Source organism: Halichoerus grypus, chromosome 3 (assembly GCF_964656455.1).
Source record: "Halichoerus grypus chromosome 3, mHalGry1.hap1.1, whole genome shotgun sequence".
NCBI lineage: Eukaryota > Metazoa > Chordata > Mammalia > Carnivora > Phocidae > Halichoerus > Halichoerus grypus.
The window spans coordinates 58,427,284-58,448,388 of record NC_135714.1 but is presented as its reverse complement, the minus strand read 5'-3'; the positions used below and the strand labels follow the sequence as shown (position 1 = coordinate 58,448,388).

General features: G+C 39.7%; 2 protein-coding genes across 2 annotated transcripts; both read right to left on the bottom strand.

Annotated features, from left to right (window-relative positions):
• Window positions 1-296: 296 nt before the first annotated feature.
• PPBP (pro-platelet basic protein) lies at window positions 297-1,122 on the bottom strand. The gene is made up of 3 exons (XM_036078023.2): window positions 1,002-1,122; window positions 546-681; window positions 297-399 (listed from the first exon to the last, which is right to left on the bottom strand). The coding sequence occupies exons 1-3, from the start codon at window positions 1,120-1,122 to the stop codon at window positions 297-299; spliced, it is 360 nt and encodes a 119-aa protein (XP_035933916.1).
• An 8,981-nt stretch (window positions 1,123-10,103) lies between these two features.
• LOC118526649 (C-X-C motif chemokine 6-like) lies at window positions 10,104-12,276 on the bottom strand. Its single transcript, XM_036078025.2, has 4 exons — window positions 12,065-12,276; window positions 11,779-11,911; window positions 11,583-11,666; window positions 10,104-11,210 (listed from the first exon to the last, which is right to left on the bottom strand). The coding sequence occupies exons 1-4, from the start codon at window positions 12,168-12,170 to the stop codon at window positions 11,192-11,194; spliced, it is 342 nt and encodes a 113-aa protein (XP_035933918.1). The 5' UTR covers window positions 12,171-12,276; the 3' UTR covers window positions 10,104-11,191.
• Window positions 12,277-21,105: the final 8,829 nt, after the last annotated feature.

Genomic DNA, 21,105 nt, shown 5'->3' with positions numbered 1-21,105 from the left:
TGAAAAGAAAATTTTAAATAAATGAATGCAAAGCAGAGTGCCACACTTAACCAAGAGTTAGGGAATAAACCATACATTATATTTTGAAAGTAAGTTTGCTTATTGTCATCTTCTCTCTGTCATCTATTAACCAGCCTTCTCAGAATACCATGTGACTTTTTGAGGCAGAATGGAAAACATATCCAAAGTTTAATACAATACGAATAGGAATTTTGAATAAATAAGAACTCCAGAAAGTCAAGCCTTCAAACTCCTCCCATTCTTGGGAGATAAAAAGGTTTGACAAAGTGAACCAATTAAGCTGTTGACCCATCGTTTTCCAAAATTTTCTGGACTATTTTCTTGATTTTGGGAGCTTCTGGGTCCAGGCAGATTTTCTTTCCTTTCTTCAGTGTGGCTCTGCAAGAGGGAATGGAATTTTGTGTGAGTGCCCTGGCGTGACTCTCAGAAGGGATCCACGGGGCTGGATACAATAGAGTTGACGGGGAGAGAAGAGAGTTTCCCTAACGCCCAATGAGGCAATGATTACAGAAGCAGAGACTTACATCACTTGAACATTGGCACAATGGGGTCCTGCTCTGAGCACCTCCAAATTTTGGATGTTACTTGGATGAATGCCAGAGATGGTCTTCATACACATGCAGTAAAGTTCAAAGAACTGTTTCCTGTCCACACTTTGAGCTAGGGTAGAAAGTGTGGCTCGATTAGCCATTGCGATTATTGCGGAGATCTTATCTCTTGACTTGTTTCCTTAGTCTCCTTGCTCGTTAACTGTACCTCTCTCATAAAGCCACTGGGTATACGATCATCTTCAAACCTCCAGTGAAGTACCTTAGCAGAGTGCCCACGAAGCATCTCCTCGCCGCCTAGAGTTACTAGTATAATGCCCGTCTCCCGCCCCAGGAGAACCAGGGCAGTGTCCCCCCCCCCCCCCCCCCCCCCCCGCCACTGCTGCAGGGCAGCAGACGTTCCACCCTCAGTTTTCCCGGAGTTTCTCTTACTTTCTCCGGCTGCCCAGGGAAGCAGCGTGGTCAAGGGCAGGGATAGCACTAGCAGCCCCTGTAGGACCCGGAGAGGGCTGGTGCGGGCACAGGAGGAGGCGGCATTAGGTCTGAGGCTCATGGTGGAGAAGATTAAGCTGGAGTCGTTCCTAGAGACAGGAGACCTCAGCGTGAGGGTGTATTGCTGCCTAGAAGTCTGCAGCAATGTGACTTTTCATGCTCTCCTGATGCCTTTTATACAAGCTCCCTCAAGGCCAGTAAGGAGGAAAAAGGTAAGGCAGGAGAGGTGAGGGTATATGGAAATACATGTGGGAGGGTGGGCAGGCTGTGCCCAACCCAGATAAATGCCAGGCGGGTCAGAGTTCCTGCTCAATTTCATTTTTACTTCCTTTCACACTCTCCCCCATCCTTTTCTCAGTCCCCATCTCCTTTACACAAACATAGCCTCCCACTTCGGGAGGTAAGAACAAGACTGAAGTATTACACGTATTTTCTCTGTATAACTATGTGACAATGCCCTGATAAGGCAATTTGTAGGCTTAAAAGACACTTTATGAGTATCTGAAAACATAAATATGCAGCCCTTTCTGGTTGCCAAGGAAAGCAGTTGTTCCCAAATTGGCTGTTGACAAATGCTAGGATTTGTTTGTAGGATGTAGATAAAATATGAGCCAATAATCATAAAAGGCTCACTCTGTGTATTAGTTTATGGGCTGCTTTCTGTTTTCCAAATGTATTATTTTTTTTATCATTTCATCCAGAAACTAGAAGAAAAATTCCTCTCCCCTTGTGTTATAAAATAAACTGCTTATTTCTGACACCTGAGTCTACCCTAAAAAGCAAGCCCCAGCATATTTATTTTTTCTTTTATTTTTATTATTACAGGGAAACATGTAATATAATTTATTGTAAAAGGTTCATACACTGCAGATGTATGTGGAATAAGAAGTGTTATCATCATTATTCTATATCCTCACTCCCCAGTGGTAACCTTTGGTAACAAGTTGGCATTAGTTTCCTATTCTACCTGCATTTATATACACATGTATACATATGCATAGAGACACACACACATCACTCATAGAGAAGCTCGTATATAGATAGAGGTAGACACAGAATTTTTAATAAAAATGGGATCATTATATAGCTTGCTTTTGTCCTTCCAAAATATGTCTTCAGCATCCTTTCATGCTACCCCAATGTAGTTTTGCCCCATCCTTTTTTTAATGGCTGCATGACATTCTATGGCATGGGCAATCCTCTGTCCAACCTCTGTCTTATTGGTGACCTCAAGGGTGTTTCCAGTTTTGCAGTATTACAAATTGCAATAAAATCTCTATTCCTCAGTTCTCAGATCCTCCTTATGGGTCTCCGTCTCAAACCCCACATGATATAGATAAAGCCCCACAGAGATGCAGGGCAGACCTACACATCACATGCTGGCTGGTGTGTATTATTGTCTGGATCCCTGTTTCTTCTATAAAACTTGCTGCCTCAACTGGCTTTTGAAAGCCAAGGCATGCCCTAGGTTTCTTTGAATGCTTTAGGTATCCTTCGGGGTGTAGGATAATGCAATATACAGCGGGTCCTCAACAGTATTAGTCAATGACTGTGTATCACATGAAGGAAAGTTTCTCCTTCCTTTTTAATCAGACACAATCCTCAAACCAAACTCCATGTGGTCCCAAGTACCTATGGTATAGAAAAGGTGATTTAGAAGGCTGGGAATAAAGGATAAAGTTCGGGCCACAAGCTCTCTTCCTATTAAAACTACGCATGAATATTACACATTATTATTTAAACTTCCCTTTTTTTTGCCAACTTTTTATAACTTTAAAATTCTGGAAAAAAACACTCAAAATATTCAAATGTACAAAATTACTTTTTTTATCAAAAGAATGAATACAGTAAATTATTTTTTCCAATTTTTTTTAAAGATTTTATTTATTTGACAGAGAGAGAGAGCAAACACAAGCAAGGGGAGTAGCAGAAGGAGAGGGAGAAGCAGGCTCCCCAACAGAGCAGGGAGCCTGATGCGGGGCTCGATCCCAGGACCCCGGGATCATGACCAGAGCCAAAAGCAGCTGCCTAAACCCCTGAGCCACCCAGGTGTCCCTTGTTTTAACTTTTAAGTCAATGTCCCCTGTTGTTTAACAGTGACTACTACACCTACTTAAGTTCATAGGTCCTGTTTTATAAGAGTATTTCTTATTTTTCTCACCCCATTTATTTTCCTCTTGTAACTTCCAGTCTAGCAGTAGAATATCTTAAAATGATTTTCCACCTCTCCCAACTCAGAAATTCATTGTCTAAGAAACAGGATCAAGAAAAAGCTGAGATGTGGAGTGAATTGCAGAGAGATTATCAGTAGGAAACAGAGTAAGGAGAATTAACTTCTTTCTAGTTCTTCCTGAGTGATGGCTTTATTGTCTTTCCTCATTATTGAGATTGAAATGTTATTAATTCTCTGGTCAGATATATTTTTATTCAAATGTAAGCTCAAAACCATTTCCAGAGCAAGGTACAAAGATTTTTTTTGAAGCATCATAGTATCTTTCTTTTTCCATCCATCATAACCCCCAACACATATTGTTCACTGTATTTATTGGCTTCACTGGACACTTTTTCCCTCATACATACACTATCCAACTTTCTTTCCTCGTTCATTTAGTATCAGGAAAGAGGTAGGCACGTAGAAGAATATCATTAAGTCATTGTCTTAATCAACAAATTTGTCACAAAAGACACATCGTCAGCAAGGTTCATGAGGAAGCATTAACAAATTTCTTGAGTCATTAAAATTTCACAAGCCTATTAGTTGGCATTTGAGGTAAATAATGTTTTGCTAGCTTTCGTTGATTCAATAAATATTAAGTAACTACTATGTACCAGGTGTTTAAAAGTTCTCTTCGTTGTGTGACTTGGTCATTTAACTATTTCTTTTTTAAAAGTGAGACCTCAAATATTTGTGCAAAACAATGGGACATCAATACTAATCTGCTACTACTAGAAAAGATACTTTGAAATCAGTTATTCAACTAAAAGAAGTCAGCTTATACAAAATAGTATATTTAAATCAATGCTATGAAATTAGTGTCAGGGTTCTTGGGTTTTAAAATGACAGCCTTTTTATTGATCTGACATTGTCATGCTGTTCATTTCATTTTATTCTGTGGTAAGTTACTTTATCTCTTTCTCCTTTAAGTCATTGTATAAATAGCAGAGTCATAGAGTCATTCAGGAAACTAGCAAGTTTTCTAAGACTCAAAACAACTTATCTGTTAGCTATTTTAAAAGAAAATATCTAGAGGCATTGGAGGAGCATTATCCATGAAAATTAAGATACGTTAACTCTGTCTTACATAAAAGATTTTGAACTGACATCCCCCAAGTATGAAGGAAATAAGCTATCACTTGCAAATTAGTCCTAAAAGCAATTGGCACAGAAAATCTTAGGGCTAATACAATTTTGGGTCTTGTTGTTAAAGCACCTTCAGCAATAAATTGAAATTCTAGCCAATAAAAGATTTCCTATATGTGCTGAAACCAAATACGTTTTCTGTATAATTCTGAGTTGACAAGAATGATCCAGACCTTCATTACTCTGGCAGTCAAGTCAATTGAGGCTGGAGACTGCCCAGAGATGAAGTGTGTGTGTGTGGGGGGGGGGGGGGGCAATGGAGAGGAAGGGGGGGAGGGTGAAAGAATTCAGGGGAAATGTCTTCCTGGGTGCTGTTAGACAGAAGCACTCACTGCAAAGTTCGGCAGGCCTGAGAATTTTCACTTTAACTTTATGTTGATGAACACCATCCACTGAACATCCAATGCATAATGATACTCTTGTGGAACAAGCCAATTACAAATTTAGTGGCCTACAACAACAATTTATTATTTCTAATAATTCTGTATGTTAATGAGTGGCACTTGGACCTCACTCAGGCGGGTGTAGTCAGAGCACCACTGGAGGGGCTGAGACCCCCACCGCAGCCTCACCCACCTGGGAGGGCCGGGGGCTGGCTGCTAGCCCAGGTGCCTGCTGGGGCAGCCCATCCTCCTGCTCCTCCTTCTCCAGTAGCATGATTTTACTTCTCAGGAACACATGAAGAACAAGAACGGAAGGGAGGTAGAAAGGGAGGAAAGGTGAGAAGGAGGGAGTGAGGAGACAGGAGAGTTGGGAAGGGAAGGGAAGGAAGAAAAAAGAAAAAGTGAAGGCACAAGCCCTCCACTCTCCTCCCTTCCCTTCCCCTCACATCCTCTCCTCCTGGTCCCCTCCGCCTTCCTCGCCTTTTCCACCTCCTCTCCTCCCTTCCTTGCCTCTCCTCTTCTGTGATTTTTCCTTTCTCCCCTTCCCTCTCCTCCCCTGCCCCTGAACCCCGACTGCACCTCCTAGATTCATTCCCTTTCAGGAGCCTCCCTCCGGGGGTGACACACCACAGCAGTGTCCCTCGGCTGCTAATGATGGCTGCCCGAGGTCCTCTCTGGGAACAGTCCAGGGCCTAAAGGGACTGTCTCGCCCAAAGTTGTGCCCGCCCCCCAGAGACAGCCCTCATCTAGTGACCGGTCGGTGGGGGGAGTACAGAGATCCGCTCTCTTGCCACAATTCAGAATGGCTCTGAAAGGCTACCCCAGCTCCAGAGCTTCGCAGAGCCGCCCCAGAATCTTCTGCTCTAGCGGCAGGCTCTCCCTCTACCCGACCCTCTCTTTACTTCCTGACAGATGGGAATTCTTAGAGCACTCCTCAGTAAACTTCCTGCACACAAATGTCCTCTTGGAGTTTGATTCTAGGGAATCCCACCTAAGGGACTCTTTCTCTCTTTTTTAAAAAAAACCTAGTCCCTTTTCATTCAGCTTTCAAGTAAAGCTTTGTCAGAGAGAACTCAGTATATTGGCCGTCAAGAGGCCTTAACTTAGTCTGAAAGCCTCTCACTTTTGTCATCTCCACATTGGAAGGATCCTGGGCTTGGTCTAGCATGTAACAGGATTATCAATAAATGGGTGTTGATGGATGAATATTTATAAGAAGGAAAACACACCATATATGTTAATAATGCTAACACATGAATGACAGAGAATAGAGAGAATATGAAAACATTGTTTCCAGAAGCTTCCTAAAAAAGACTCGTGGAAACAAATTCTTAGGTGTACTAAATAAACATCCATGCATAGATAGAAAGAATATGGATATGTTTGGGGAAAAAATGATGGCACTTAAACTATGGAGCTCTCAGTTTTCTGAATTTGAATGAGGAGAAAGGAACTAATATTTGTCAAATATCTACTTTGTTCCAGGATTAGGCCTTAGTGCCTGTGAGATGGATATTTCTGTACTGATTTTACAGACAAGAAAACTGAGGGATGGAGATGTTAAATAAATTGCCAAGGCCAAATAGCCAGAAGTGCTCAAAACTAGATCTGAAACACAGTTACTCTGACTTGGTACTGTACCACGAAGGGTAAAGAACTATCTCATGCCTCTCATGCTAGAAATGAGTTAGCCATTTTTCTCTTTGTCCATTCTGGAGGTGGGTCAGAAGCAATCACCCCACATTTATGGGGCGGCAGAATCACCTCTATTAAGAATGTGGATTTTTCAGAGGAGGAAGGGGTTCTTGTCATTTCTCAATATTTAAAAAAATGGAACTCTAGACTTTGTAAAAACAAAATTTTACACATAAACTCTAGGTCTTTCTAAGTCATTATTTCACTGCACATATTTGAAGTATGGATAATCCTTTTTGGGAATGTAATATTAATTTTGCTGACTAAAAGCAAACCAGGACCGTCAGCCAAAGTCAGAATCATGTGCACTCTCCTTGTCTTCTGTGATTCAGTCAGGGAGGAAAGTCAAAATCCCCAGGTGCTCATTCTATGTGGTAAATTTCTCAATTTGTAACATCCAGGAAGGACTTTTGAAGTTATGATGTACCATATGAGAGTTACCCACAGCAATTCTTTTCCTTGTGCAGGAATTAAAAGTATGATAGAAAAACAAAGCCACTAGTCAGATTTTATCATAGATCTTGTCATAACTTCAGGAATTGAAGGATTATGTGAAGGTGTCACACCCAGAGGCAAGCAGGAGAATATGGTAAAATAAGGGGCATTAATTAAACATGGAAAATTGTCTGGTTTGGGGGAGTAACATAAATATTTTAGCTGACCTCTTTTTCAAGTCCCAGTGATTTTATAACTGACAGTGAGTTTCAGATGGATAACAGTGGGGGTGTAGTATTTAGGAGTTTGTATGAGGAAAATATAAGCTATATCCCTAGAAGAACTTCAGTGGGTTAATTTTCCCCAGATATGTTAGTCCTTGAATTTGCTAGTGGCAGGATCAATAGTAATAGTAGGATTAGTGACTCGTAGCTGTCACTGAGATTCTTGTATAGGTTATCTACATCAGTGATATAATCTATTTTCTTTATAGAACAGCCAATTATAGCATGAGCATGACAAACAGAATTGCAAGAATATTACAAATGAGGTCTTATTCTATGGTCTATAAACAAGCTAAACTTACAAATCTTGCTTCTGGAAAAAACAAAGATCTAGAATGATGACAAAGAAAAAAGTAATCAGTAACGTTTATTTCTTCACAGAACATACATTTCACCTATTCAAAGGACATGTAATATGCTTTCAGTTATTATTGTCACGCAGTTACTCAATGAGTACTTTGGGGCCGATATGACAAATCAGAGATTGTTTAAAACACTGAAATTTGTAGTTCTCACATCTATGGTAATTTGGCTTGCTTTCTTAATGTTTCCCTAATATTAGTGTATGATTTATAGGTTCAAAGGGAAAAAAAAAATACTGTTTGAGAGTATGTAGCTTAATGATTTTTTTTAAGATTTTATTTATTTATTTGAGAGAGAGAGAGAGCACAAGTGGGGGGAGCAGAGGCAGAGGCAGAAGGAGAAGCAGGCTCCAACGACCCAGGGCTCCATCCCAGGACCCTGAGATCATGACCTGAGCTGAAGGCAGACACTTAGCCAACTGAGCCACCCAGGCACCCCAGAAGTGTAATGATTTTTAAAAAAATTGGGGGGTATTTTGTGCTTTTATCTATTGCTAAAAAAATTTGTCAGCAAATCATCTCTGAACTTTTCCATATCTTTGTATCTTCCTGTCTTTTTTCCTTTTCTCTGTCGTATAGATATATTAATATATAATCATAATGTATTACTATAATTAATATACTATATTAATTAATAATAATATGTTAATACATATATGAATCTAATTGGTATTTTACATATAAGGGAAGAGATAAAAAGATGTAGAATAAATTAAGTTAGATATAGATATACTAATAATATATTAGCCTGTACTAAGAAATACATGTGTTAATATAAGCATATATATTAATCCAGTTGGGGTATGAGTATATATGCATATCAATTGGATTAGTCTCCTTCCTTCCATTTTCTTTTTTTTTTTTTTAAAGATTTTTTATTTATTTATCTGAGAGAGAGAATGGGAGACAGAGAGCATGAGAGGGGGAGGATCAGAGGGAGAAGCAGACTCCCCGCTGAGCAGGGAGTCTGATGTGGGACTCGATCCAGGGACTCCAGGATCATGACCTGAGCCGAAGGCAGTTGCTTAACCAACTGAGCCACCCAGGCACCCCCTTCCATTTTCTTGCTTTTCCTAAGAATGAGCTATTTATTTTTTTTAAGATTTTATTTATTTATTTGACAGAGAGAGAGACACCGAGAGCAGGAACACAAGCAGGGGGAGTGGGAGAGGGAGAAGCAGGCTTCCCACCGAGCAGGGGCTCGATCCCAGGACTCTGGGATCATGACCCTAGCTGAAGGCAGATGCTTAACAACTGAGCCACCCAGGCGCCCCAAGAATGAGCTATTTAGATAAACCTGCTGTTTTGATAGAGACAGTGGGACTCGTTTAGCCTGGACCACACTTCTGCTTAAGCACCTACCATGTGCTCAGAGTGTCCTAGAAACAGAGATGAATGTGATAAACATATCCTTGACCTCATGGAGCTTACAGTGAAGTTGGATAGACACTAAATAAATGATCACATGTATATCGTCTCTATAGATTCTGTAATCATGTCAGTGACAAAATGTTAGGAAGGAAGAGAACAAAGTTCTATGAGAGGATATGAAAGAGGCCTTCATCTGGTAAGGGTAAGGATCAGTGGAGGCCCTAAGTGACAGGTAAACTGACCTTGAAGGAAGGATGGAGTTAGCCAGGTAAAAGTGAGGTGTAGATGTTATGGGTTGAGGGGACTGCATAGGCCAAAGCTCTTGTTGGATTACTTGTAGATAAGAAGAAAGAGAGTGAAGGAATTACGATTTCTTCAACACCACACTGAGCAGGTTACTGATGTTAGGACACGATCTGATTACCTGAGGTTCGGGATACTTTATTAATTCTTAAGCCAATCTGTGTCAGGTACTGGGGATGCAGAGATGAATGACATATGATTGATGATCTGGGGGAACTCAGTAGAATAAAGAATCTACAAACAAAAAAGCCCCGCAATACAATATTTGCTAATCAAAGAAATTCACATATCTAGAAGATGCTAGCAGAACATCAAAATGGAAACCAGCAAGTTACTCCGGGAGTGCCAAGGAAAATTTCCTGAAGGAAGTACTGTTTGAGCTGAGTTCTAAAGATGAATAAGCTTCTTCCTATAGGCAGAAAGTGGTAAGGCTCTTCCAGGTAGAGTCTCCATCAAATGCAAAGGCGTGGACCCCGGAAAGAACACGCCCAGTCAGGGAACTAAGCTCCTGACGGCATTGATGCAAGGGGAAAGGGACGTTGAAGCAGCAATCAGGGGTCAGATGAGACAGAACCTAACCTGCCCTGCCTTGCAACTTTGATGTCACATCTAGGAAATAGGGAGCCAGTTAGGGTTTGTGTTTTCTAAACAACCTGAAGGCTGTTGGTGCTCTGGAGGAGTAGCTAGAAGGGGACTGAGCTTGGAAAAAGGTGGGACAAATGTAATGGCCCTGGGAAATGAGGGTCCTCTCTGCTAGCCAGAGAGTAGCATAGTTATTTTTAAGATAATGTGGAATTAAAAATAAATGGAAATTTTGTAACAGTATAGGAAGGAAGAAACAACATAAATAAATTTTATAAATCTTTTATTTTTTTTTCCCAAAGAACAAAAGAAGTGCTACAAACCAATGAGACACGTAATAAAGAGTAACTTTCACATGGTAAGTGTGATGCATAGGTAATTCTTTATCACAAAATGATCAAAACCTTAACCTGTGTATACTTTTTGAAAACTAAATGTGAATCTATATTTAAATAGCTCAAACATCTTTTCAAAACTTTACAAGTACAAATCATTGTGAAGTTTGCTTTTATTCCTAAAAAATGCAAACAATGCATTTCTATTAAAAAAAAAAACTAGAAATAGGGAATTTGCCTATTTCCTAGCTTCTTCATCTGTCCAAAACATGTATTTAGTGACTAGAATTATAGTACTCCTAGTAAAATGGTTAATACACACCATAAAATCAAGGTTTAGTAAGTCATGACATTATGCCATACTAAGAAGACATCAAATGTCTAAAATTATAGGAAAAAAACATATTAGTTCTTATAGAACTTAAACATTTAAAAATTCTAAATAAGGAAGTATATTTTATACAGATAACTGCATGTTACACCAGCTTTTTAAGGCAATATAACTCAGCATCCCAGAGTCAAGAGCAAGGAAACCTAACATATTCCCCAAGAAACGATACCAAAATATCTCCTATTTCATGAGGCGTGAAGATAACAATTTATCTCCACCTACAGCATTCTAATGAAATAACTTTCACATATTAAACCCACAGCCTTCTCAGTAACACTGTAAGGAATATATTCTAAAAATACAAGTCACTTTGAAAGCTTAACGACCACTGATTCTTGACTCACAATTTAATCAATTGCCAAAGATTTCAAATAGCACAGCAGATAAAATAACAGCAAATAAATAGCGGGAAATACTGTGTTAAATACTTCATAAGCTGAGCATTAAGCTTGAGGGACAAACATAGGTGCCTCCCCACCATCCTTTTCTCAAAGTGGGAAATTTATGAAGAAGCCTAACTCATTGGAGAAAACTTGTCCTTGCTTCTTGTCTTCACTGGGTCCTGAGACACTCAGGAAACTGCTCTGCTAAGGAACTGGGCGATTTTTCCAGTGCATGGTCCTTTCTCTTAATCAGTTTTTCTTCCACTGTTGAGAAAAGAATCATATTAGTTTAACCAAGTTTCTACACTCCTGTCTACTCAGACCCGTTTTCAAAACACAGAGCTTAAGAGCAATGAAAAAAAGCAAAGGGTGGACGCAAGGACTATACTAACAACAACAACAAAATACATCTCAGTAATGAGCTCTATGGAACCACTTAGGCAATTACATATGAAATTGGTGATAAGAGTCTTCCCAGGACATTCCACAACAACTTCTCCCCTTTCTCTTGAACCATCTTTTATTCTAGCGTGGTCTGGAATGTGGTAGGCAAATCCCAGGCAGAGAATAAGGACCTTGAGAAGTCTGCACTCTCAAAAGAGAATAAAAAGCACAAAGATCAAAGCGGCAGGGTACCTGTCCAAAATTCTCTGGAGGACTTTCTTCATCACTGGGCTTTCTGGGTCCAGACAGACTTCCTTCTTGTTCTTCAGGGTGGCTCTGCAGAAACAAAAAGAGGATGAGCCCTTGAGCCTTAGGGGCTCAAGACTCGGGCTGAGAGACTTGTCTCTTGTCAAGGTCACAGTGGACACCGCAGCGCAGGAGGACTTACAGGACTTCCACCTTGGAGCACTGTGGGCCGGCGGCGATCACCTGAATCTTAGTGATCATTCTGGGATGAATCCCCTGCGTGGTGGTTAAACACATGCAACGCAGCTCCCTCACTATGGTCGCGACGGGACCGGCTGCGGCACAAAGAGAGACACCGTTCTAGGGCAGGTTGGCGGAGAGCTCTTCCCCCCGCAAGCCCGCCCGGGCTACCTCCCCGCGCCGCGACCGCCGCCGAGGCTGGGCGTGCCGCTCGGCCCGGGTGCCTGCCGCGTGCTGTGCGCTCTCACCGCTGGCGAGGGGCCCCGGCGGCGTCAGCAACAGCAGCAAAAGCAGCGCGCACAGCGAGCCCGAGGGGCCAGGGAGGCGGGCGGCGCGGCTGGGTGGGAGGCTCATTGCGGCAACCAGGGTGGTGAGGGGTGCAGGTTCTAGAGGCAAGAGAGGAGCCGGGATCTGAAGCTCCTGCGCACTGTGGCTTCCCCCAAGTCCTTTGCATCCCTTTTATCTGCACGGGCCCCTTCCCCCCGGGCAGGAAACTCAAGCGTTGGGATGCTCGGGAAATTCCCTGGATGAGGGGGGGCGGGGCGGGAAGGGGAGCAATGGGTGGAGGGGGGCTGAGCAAAGGGAGTTGAGGAGGAGGGTGACTGGGAGGAGCTGCCTCCTCCTCAGCTGGTTGCTGCAGGGATTTCGTCCTCTAAGCCAGCCAGGGCTAGCGAAGGCCGGCTTCTCCTGGGGACGGAGCCCTTTGGGAGAATCCCCTCGTTCCCATCTAAGGAGGAAAACTGGAACAAACTGCCAGGTTTGACTTTAGAAAAATTTCTGAACGATCTTTCTAATTTATCATCATCATCATCATCATCATCACCATTCAGGAATGTAAGCTGTGATTAAAACTGCACTAAACAGAAAGGCCTTCCTCTTCGGCTTGCAGGCAGGTCATTCTAGGTTTCTGGCTCGAATTAATTTCTGATTCTTTGGATTTCGGCTAGCTTTAGAGGCCAAGATACTTTGATGAAAATATCTCTATTCCCGCTTGAAGCCAGTGGCAGGAAGGGACTCCCAAATCAATTCTGCTAACTGGAAATGCTGTCCTTGTAGCTTAGCAAGCATTGGCGTGTCCGGGTGGTTTTCCAAAATCTTCAAAAATCACTAAGCAAATTGCCCCGTAAGATGATGCCTTGCTTTCGGCAGTTCAATACACTGGTGAATTGGAAAAGGTGGGTCTTTTTTGGGGGGGAGGGGATGTGATGGGGTGCGGTGAGTGCAGACTAAAGCGGAGTCCCAGCTGAGCCTGTTCCAGCGATGGCTCCAGACTCTGGCCAGGTGTGTAATTGACCCAATTCTGACAAGCTGTGGGAGGCTGATGACTTTGAGGAGCTCTTCTGGAAGTTTGGTGTGGGGATTTGAACCCATTTGGCAGCAAGACAGCACCAACTCTGGTTTCGCTCAACTTCATGGGAGAGAAGAACCACAAGCTTCTGGAGTGATTCAGCATCATGATCAGTGGCTGCTTTAATCCACAGGCCTGTTTGAATCCAGGTGAGCTCAGAGCTGCCCCCTGAAGTTAAGGGGTGAGGTAGCTGGAAAAGGGGTGAGGTAGCTTCCAGCTTCCTCACCCTCTCTCTTCTCTCTCTCTCAACTGTGGAAATAGAATGCCGAAGTTTTAAAGGTAGGTCTTTCACATGTCTAACTCTGTGGAAGGCATGAGTATGATATTGGAATGACACATGGGCTTTCGTTCATGGAACTCTAACTAAATCCTCTTCTGGATTGTTCTCAATACCCTTGTCCTCACAGTAGGCCAGCAAAGGCAATGGGTAGACATGACAGCAACTGGAAGCCAGTCATGGAAAGAAATTGCTTTCCTTGTCCCCGAAGACCCTGGGGAATTTTATTGACTCCTCCACATAGCTTCCTTGGCAGAACATCACCTCCATTGGTGAACAAGGAGGAGGTCTCATAAACCTTTAGAACTTTTGGTCTGAAAGGAAACTTGAGAAATTGACGAAGACTGGGAGGTTTGGCCTCACTTTTGGGGAAGCTAAATGGGAAGTTCTCTGTTCTGCACAGCTTCCTGATACCATCAGCATCATACCTGACTCAGCTAATATAATCCTTCATCCTTCTAGGGAGTGGTAATCTGGGAAAACAGCCTGCCTACAGATTTATTATATTGACTTTTTAGAGATTAGAATGCATCTAAAGACAAAAGGTAAACCTCACTAATGTGAATAAAACAAAACTTCAAAAACGTGACTAAAAATCTTGGGCAGTTAAATTCAGCTTAACCGCAGCAAATAAACCACAATATAATAAGACTTTGAAAAAAAAGCTTCATGACATAGGTTATTTAGGGGTGTGTATGTGTGTGTGTGTTTAGATTAGTTCCAAATAACCTATTTAAATATAAATGAACTTATGGGTTATTTTGGCACTAAATGGTAAGATCAGAGAAGGGTCATGAGACATGATTTCCAGTTCCTCCTGACATTCTTATAGATGTGCGTGTTTCACCTGGTTTGCATTCTGAATCAATTTGCCATGGATTATTTACAGAATATAAGGCAAAAAAATTTTCTTCACCTGGCGGGCAGGTAATAGAAAGTTCCCAGGAGATGTAGGCTGTTGGGTTGCCCAACCTAACCAGGAAACAAGTGTGTAACTTAACCTGGGTTCTCATTGGAATCATTCTGGCCCACTGCCCATGCCTAGCTCCTGTCCAGGCATCACTGGTGTGGGCCTTCTGCAAAGACAGCTAGGAATGTGGATGGTCCAAAGACTCCCTGATGTTGAGAATGACAGCGCCAAGTACCATAGGAGGCAGGGTTCTTTAAAAGTAGTTGTTTCTTTTAAAGGGAGGCTATTTGCCTTACCTGCACTCTGTCTAGGTAGTAGAAAAAGGCACTGTGTTATTTTTGTCCCTAAATATAATAAAACAATCCACAAAATGACATTGACATCCTCATAGCCTGAAAGACTGACTTGTTTGTCAGAAGCAATCGAATTTTAGTCATAATACCACAGACTAATGTAATAGGAATTAAAACATTCTTAATGGTTTGTGGCTTCCGAAACACTTTCATGCTCATTATCTTTTGAGCCTCATATCGATTCTTTGAAGCAGATAAGAAAAATTCTCCTATCCTCATTTTAGGAGCAGCTTCTCCTGTTGACAGGGGATGATACACAGGAAATAAGAAGTTGAGAATTAAAGTCTTAAATGTTTCCAAAAGCCCTGGGCTTCTCAGAAATAGAACCATCCATTTGGTCTGGGCTAAGCAAATAATAATAATAATAATAATAATAAAATTTTTAAAAATCATAACAGTAAGGCCAGAGAGTTAAGTAGAAAAGCAATGACTAGAAGTGAAGCACTAGAGAATCTGTCACAAGAATTTTTTTAATTGGGTAAAATTGGTCCATGATATTATGTAAGTTCCGGGTGTACAACATTTAATTCATTATAATTTGGTATCTGTACACTACAAAGTGATCACCACTAGAAGTCTAGATACCATCCATCACCATATAATTGACACCCTTCACCCATTTTGCTCACCCCCTCCTCTCTTCCACTCTGGTAACCACCAGTCTGCTGTCTGTATCTGAGTTTGTTTTTGTTTCATTTTGTTTGTTCATTTGTTTAGTTTTTTTTTTAGATTCTACATATAAGTGAAATCATATGGTATTTGTTGTTCTCTGGCTGACCTAATTTACTTAGCATAATACTTTTAAGGTCCAAGGTTCATCTATGCTGTTACAAACAGCAAGACTTCATTCTTTTTTAGAGCTGAGTAATATTCCATCATTATTCCATATATATGTGCACACACCACATCTTCTTTATCCATTCACTCACTGATGGATGTTTAGACTGTTTCCATTTCTTGCCTATTGTAAATAATGAGCCTAGGGGTGCATATATCCCTTTGAATCAGCATTTTTGTATTCTTCAGATAAATACCAAGAAATGGAATAGCCGGATCATATGGTAGTTCTATTCTTAATTTTTTAAGGAATTGCCATGTTGTTTTTCATAATGGCTGCACCATTTTACATTCCTACCAACAATACACGAGTGTGCCTTTTTCACCACATCCTCTCCAATGCTAGTTATTCCTTGTCTTTTTGATAATAGCTATTCTAACAGGTGTGAGATGATATCTAATTATAGTTTTGATTTGCATTTCTCTGATGATGAGTGATGTTGAGCATCTTTTCATGTGTCTATTGGCTATCTGTATGTCTTCTTTGTTCAAAACCCCTCCCTATTTTTTCATTAGGTTGTTTTCTGTTTGCTTTTGAATTGTATGAGTTCTTTATATATATTGGATATTAATCCCTTATCAGGTATATGATTTGCAAAAATCATCTCCCATCCAGTAGGTTGATGATGACTTCTTTTGCTGTGCAGAAGCTTTTTAGTTTAACGTAATCCCATTTGTTTATTTTTTCTTTTCACAAAAAAATTTTAATGTTTTTCAGATTACACACTATATTCTTCACAGTCACTAGCAAATACCCCATGGCTCTCCATATCTGGTTAAGCACTTGTATTGCAAAACAAACTGAAGAAACAAACATATTTTAAGCTGTTGAAATCCCCAGTCTGTGTATTCCTGGCCTTTGAGGCAACACTGATGTCAAACAGCCAAGAGATTTCCAGATTAACCAGCCTGAAACTGTCACCTGCTTTCCAAATTCCTCTCTTTCTTCAAGACCAGCGTGAGGTCCTGTCTTCCCGGAGAAGGTTTATTCTGGCAAAGCCAATTGTTATGTATTCTTTTTATCTTCAGTCTTTGAATATCTAATGTACTTGTGATAACTGTCTCATGAGACAGAGTTTACTTATTCCTTAATTTTGCATTTGTCTCTCTCCAGTCAATTATAAACTCTTTAAAATGAGTGGTGATGGAAATGTTGAATCACTATATTGTACACCTGAAACTAATATTATAGTGTATGTTAACTAACTGGAATTTAAATAAAAACTTAAAAAAATAAAATCAGTGGTAACATCTTCTATTTCTCACATAGCCTCCTTATGTTCCCAGTTCAGTAACAGTCTATGAACATTTAATGACAGATAATGATAACTTTTTATTTTGCAATGTTCTCTGAATTACAAGTGGGCCTTAAAGTCAAGGAGAAGAGAATAGGGTGGTTTGCTGCCATTAATCATTTGAACTCCTCAATTTTGAATTAGCTTTCCCCCGTGTTGAAAATTATTTCATGGTTATTCTTAGGGACAGTTCAAATGATATTTTCAGTCTTTGGAATTTGAACTATTCAAAAGAATGTTCAGAAACCAGCAGGATATTTGATATTAAAAGAAAAAGATTATACAACTACAGTATCAACCAAATAAAATTTTTCTGGGACTTAGAGATTGTCGGAGATAAATGATAAGGAAAAATTCTGGTTAAGTCATACTGTATTGAATGTTAATGGTGTGGTACTATTATTTGAAATTGATCTCTTCCAACAAATCAAAGAGGCCTTTAATTGTGTGATTAAGTATATGACCTAGGCCTTTTAAATATTTTTCTAAGTTTCTATTTATATTACATTATTTTTAAGAAATGCTATATGATTACGGTAATGAAAGATGTAAACATACAATTGTCAGGTTAGGCGCAACAAAGATATCAGTAAAAGAATTTACTGATCAGTAAGAGTTTAAGTAGAGGATAGAGTTACTTGCTTGTATGCAAAAGAAAAGGAAAAAGCCAGCTCCTTATGGGTTAGCTTTACAACATCCATGCCGTCTCTCTCCTTCCACATTGGATTGGCAGTCCGACGAAGAAACAGTATTATATAGGGAACAACTTTACTTCAAAGTTGCCCCAACTGTACTGTGAAATATCAGAAATGTTTTCTCTTCTCTTGTCCATTCTCTAATTTTCCTTGCTGCCCATTTCAGATTAAGTCTACTTGAGAAAGGAGTAAATCAATGATCCTTAATTGGGTTCAAACTGAGCAAGGCTCCAAGTAACCATAGATGGACTTTATCTTGCCACCTCCTGGGTGGATAGGGTAGCTAGTTATTTTTGTTCATCTGTGCAAAGGCTGCAAGATGTTTTGTTGACAAGAGGAGATACACAGACGAGGATTAAATCTTATTTTCCAAATAAATCTATATTTCCAAAAGCCCTGGGCTTCTCAGAAATAGGAAGCATTCATTACTTTCTTCAGAAATTGGGTCTGGGCTCAGCAAAACAACAACAAAAATCTTTTTAGGGGTTAGCTATTTTAAATAAGTTTTTTGAGAAGTCATTTATCTGATACTGGTGAGGTCCTTTATGAAAATTAGACTTCAAATGCTGTACTTAACAATGGTCATTTACTATACTGTTTTTTGACTACCATTACCTTCATACTTTTCTAATTTAGGAGATTATCCACTTCTTTGTGAGCCACAACATCTTTCATTCTCATTTAATATATATTAGAACCTCATTGATTGCTGCTTTAATAGGAATAATTGTGATGTATTTGTATGTTTGCGGTTTATATACTTTGAAGATAATCAAAACCCTCTGTTGGCCTCCCTTGTCATCACTTGAACAAATAACAAAGACTCATCATTTGACATGTATCTAAGATGATGTTCATCTTGACGTAAAAGTCAAACACACACACACACACACACCACCACCACCACCACCACCACCAACAACAACAACAACAATGCTATGGTCCAAATGTTTGTGCTCCCCTCCCCAGATTCATATGTTGAAATCCTAACACCCAGTATGATTGTATTAGGAGGCCAGGAAGTACTTTAGGAAGTAATTAAGTCATGAGGGCAGATCCCTCATGAATGTGATTAGTGCCCTTATAAAAGAGCCCCCACTGAAGTCCCACACCCCTTCCTACCAAATGAAGACACAGCAAGAAAGTGCCATCTATGAACCAGGAAATAGGTTTCCACCAGACACTGAACCTGCCAACACCTTGAACTTGAACTTCCCAGTGTCCAGAGCTGTGAGAATAAATTTCTGTTGTCTATATAAAGATCAAGAGAAAAATAAGAATAGAACGTATCTTATAGTTGATTTCTTGCCACAAATTTTTTTCGTAAATCTGATTATGAGTTCTCAGTGAATAACTACTTTTATGCATTTTTGAAACATTGCCATAAGAGGGGGTGTGGGGATGGGCAAAATGGGTGAAGGAAGTGGGAGGCATAGGCTTCTAGTTACGGGATGAATAAGTGATGGGGATGGAAGGTGGAAATGCATAGGGAGTGTAGTCAATAATATTGTAATAGCATTGTATGGTGATAGATGATAGCTACACTTGTGGTGAGCATAGACTAATGTATACAGTTGTCAAATCAATATGTTGTATACTGGAAACTAATGTAACATTGTGTGTCAAAAATTAAACTTCAATTTAAAAACATTTAATTAAAAATTTGCAAAAAAAAAAAAACCAGCAAAAAACCTCATCTCCTTGGCCACAGTTAATGAAATTTTTTTTTTAAGAATTGAGAAATTGATCCTACTGACATAAGAGGTGTTGTAATACCAAAGCAAAAATCACAAAATCCTAGAAATTCTGGCTAAAACTGGGCTATGAGTAGCATACTAACCAGTTGGGATTTTAAAGCATGGCTTCCCCTGGGGAGTAAAGTGACAAAACCACTTGAGTAAACTGCTTTGCTTTGAATCATTTTGGTTCCCAAAAAATTCAGCATTAGTAAATCAGACTGCAAGTCATTTTCTTTGGAACTGAATGTACCTTGGAAACAGCTTTTATTTTTCCCTAATTTAAATTTGAGAACCAGACCGGTGAATGCTATGACCAGGCATTATGTCATAGAAAAGAGAAAAATAGTAGTCACTAATGTATTAGGAAAAAAACAAAGCTGGTTTCTCTCATATTATGATTAGGTACAAATTAGTTGTTTGTAATAAATTAAAGTTATGAAAGTTTGATATGAAGTGTTTCCAGTTAGCTTTCTATGAATGTTTGAAAATAAAATCATAATGTAAATTTAGGCAGTACAATTGGTGAAGGAAAAAATTGGTAAGTTGAACTTTATTAACATTAAAATTTTCTGTTCTGCAAAAGACACTACCAAGAGAAGGAAAAGACCAGACCAGGATTAAATATTGGTAAAAGACATATCTGATAAAGGACTGTTGTCCAAAATATACAAAAAATGCTTAAAACTCAACAATAAGAACACAAATAATATGATTTAAAAATCATACAAAGACCTTAATAGATGCCTCACTAAAAATATATGTATACAGATGGCAAATAAACATATGAAAAGATGGTGCACATCATATGTCAACAGGGAAATGCAAATTAAAAAAACAATGATATATCACTATGCATATATTAGAATGACCAAAATCTAGAATACTGATAACACCAATTGCTGGTGAGGATGTGGAGTAACAGAAACTCTCATACACTGCTGTTGGGAATGCAAAATGTCAGTTTCTTATAAAACTAAACATACAGCTCAACAGTCATGTTCCTTGGTATTTACCCAAAGGAGCTGAAAACTATGTCTGCACATAAATCTGTAAATGGGTGTTTAAAACAGCTTTATTCATAATTGCCAAAACTTGGAAGCAAGCTAGATGCCCTTCATTAGGTCAACAGATAAATAAACTGTGGTACATCCAGACAATGGAATATTACTCAGTGCTGAGAAAAGACATGGAGGAAGTTTAAATGCATATTTAACCCAATCTGAAAAGCCATACGATTCCAACTGTATGACATTCTAGAAAAGGCAAAACTATGGAGACAGTAAAAAGATCAGTGGTGCTAAGGTTTAGGGGCTAGGGAGAAGGAGCACAGAGGATATTTAAAGCAGTGAAACTATTCCGTGTGATATTGTAATGGTTGATACCTGCCATTCTACATTTGTCCAAACCCATAGAATGTACTACACCAAGAATAAACACTAATGTAAACCTTGGACTCTGGATGATAATGATGCATCCATGTAGGTTCAGCAATTGTAACAAATGCACCGTTCTGGTGGGGGATGTTGATAACAGAGGAGGCTATGCATATGTCAGGGCAGGGGATACATAGCAAATCTCTATACCTTCTTCTCAATTTTGCTGTGAACCTAAAACTGCTCTAAAAACAAAGCCAATTTTAACATTTTAAAAATTAATTTCTAAAAAGAAAAAAGATGTTTCTTCAGCCATTCATTAATCATTGCCCAATTTGGATGCTATTTCTATGCCACTAACCTTTTGTGTAACCTTAAACAACTTATCACTTCTTTAAGTGAAAGTACCAATACCTTTTTTTCTTCATAAAACTATCGAGAGGAACAATAGTTATGAAAACT

What these genes read in the sequence shown, in the direction of transcription:
- PPBP (XM_036078023.2), bottom strand. Translation starts at nt 1,122, where the DNA reads ATGAGCCTCAGACCTAATGCCGCCTCCTCCTGTGCCCGCACCAGCCCT. An exon ending in TCCCTGGGCAGCCGGAGAAA is followed by an intron (nt 682 to 1,001) that starts GTAAGAGAAACT and finishes TTTCTACCCTAG; the next exon opens with CTCAAAGTGTGGACAGGAAA. An exon ending in TGTGCCAATGTTCAAGTGAT is followed by an intron (nt 400 to 545) that starts GTAAGTCTCTGC and finishes TCCCTCTTGCAG; the next exon opens with AGCCACACTGAAGAAAGGAA.
- LOC118526649 (XM_036078025.2), bottom strand. Translation starts at nt 12,170, where the DNA reads ATGAGCCTCCCACCCAGCCGCGCCGCCCGCCTCCCTGGCCCCTCGGGC. An exon ending in GCCGGGGCCCCTCGCCAGCG is followed by an intron (nt 11,912 to 12,064) that starts GTGAGAGCGCAC and finishes TTTGTGCCGCAG; the next exon opens with CCGGTCCCGTCGCGACCATA. An exon ending in TGCTCCAAGGTGGAAGTCCT is followed by an intron (nt 11,667 to 11,778) that starts GTAAGTCCTCCT and finishes TTGTTTCTGCAG; the next exon opens with AGCCACCCTGAAGAACAAGA.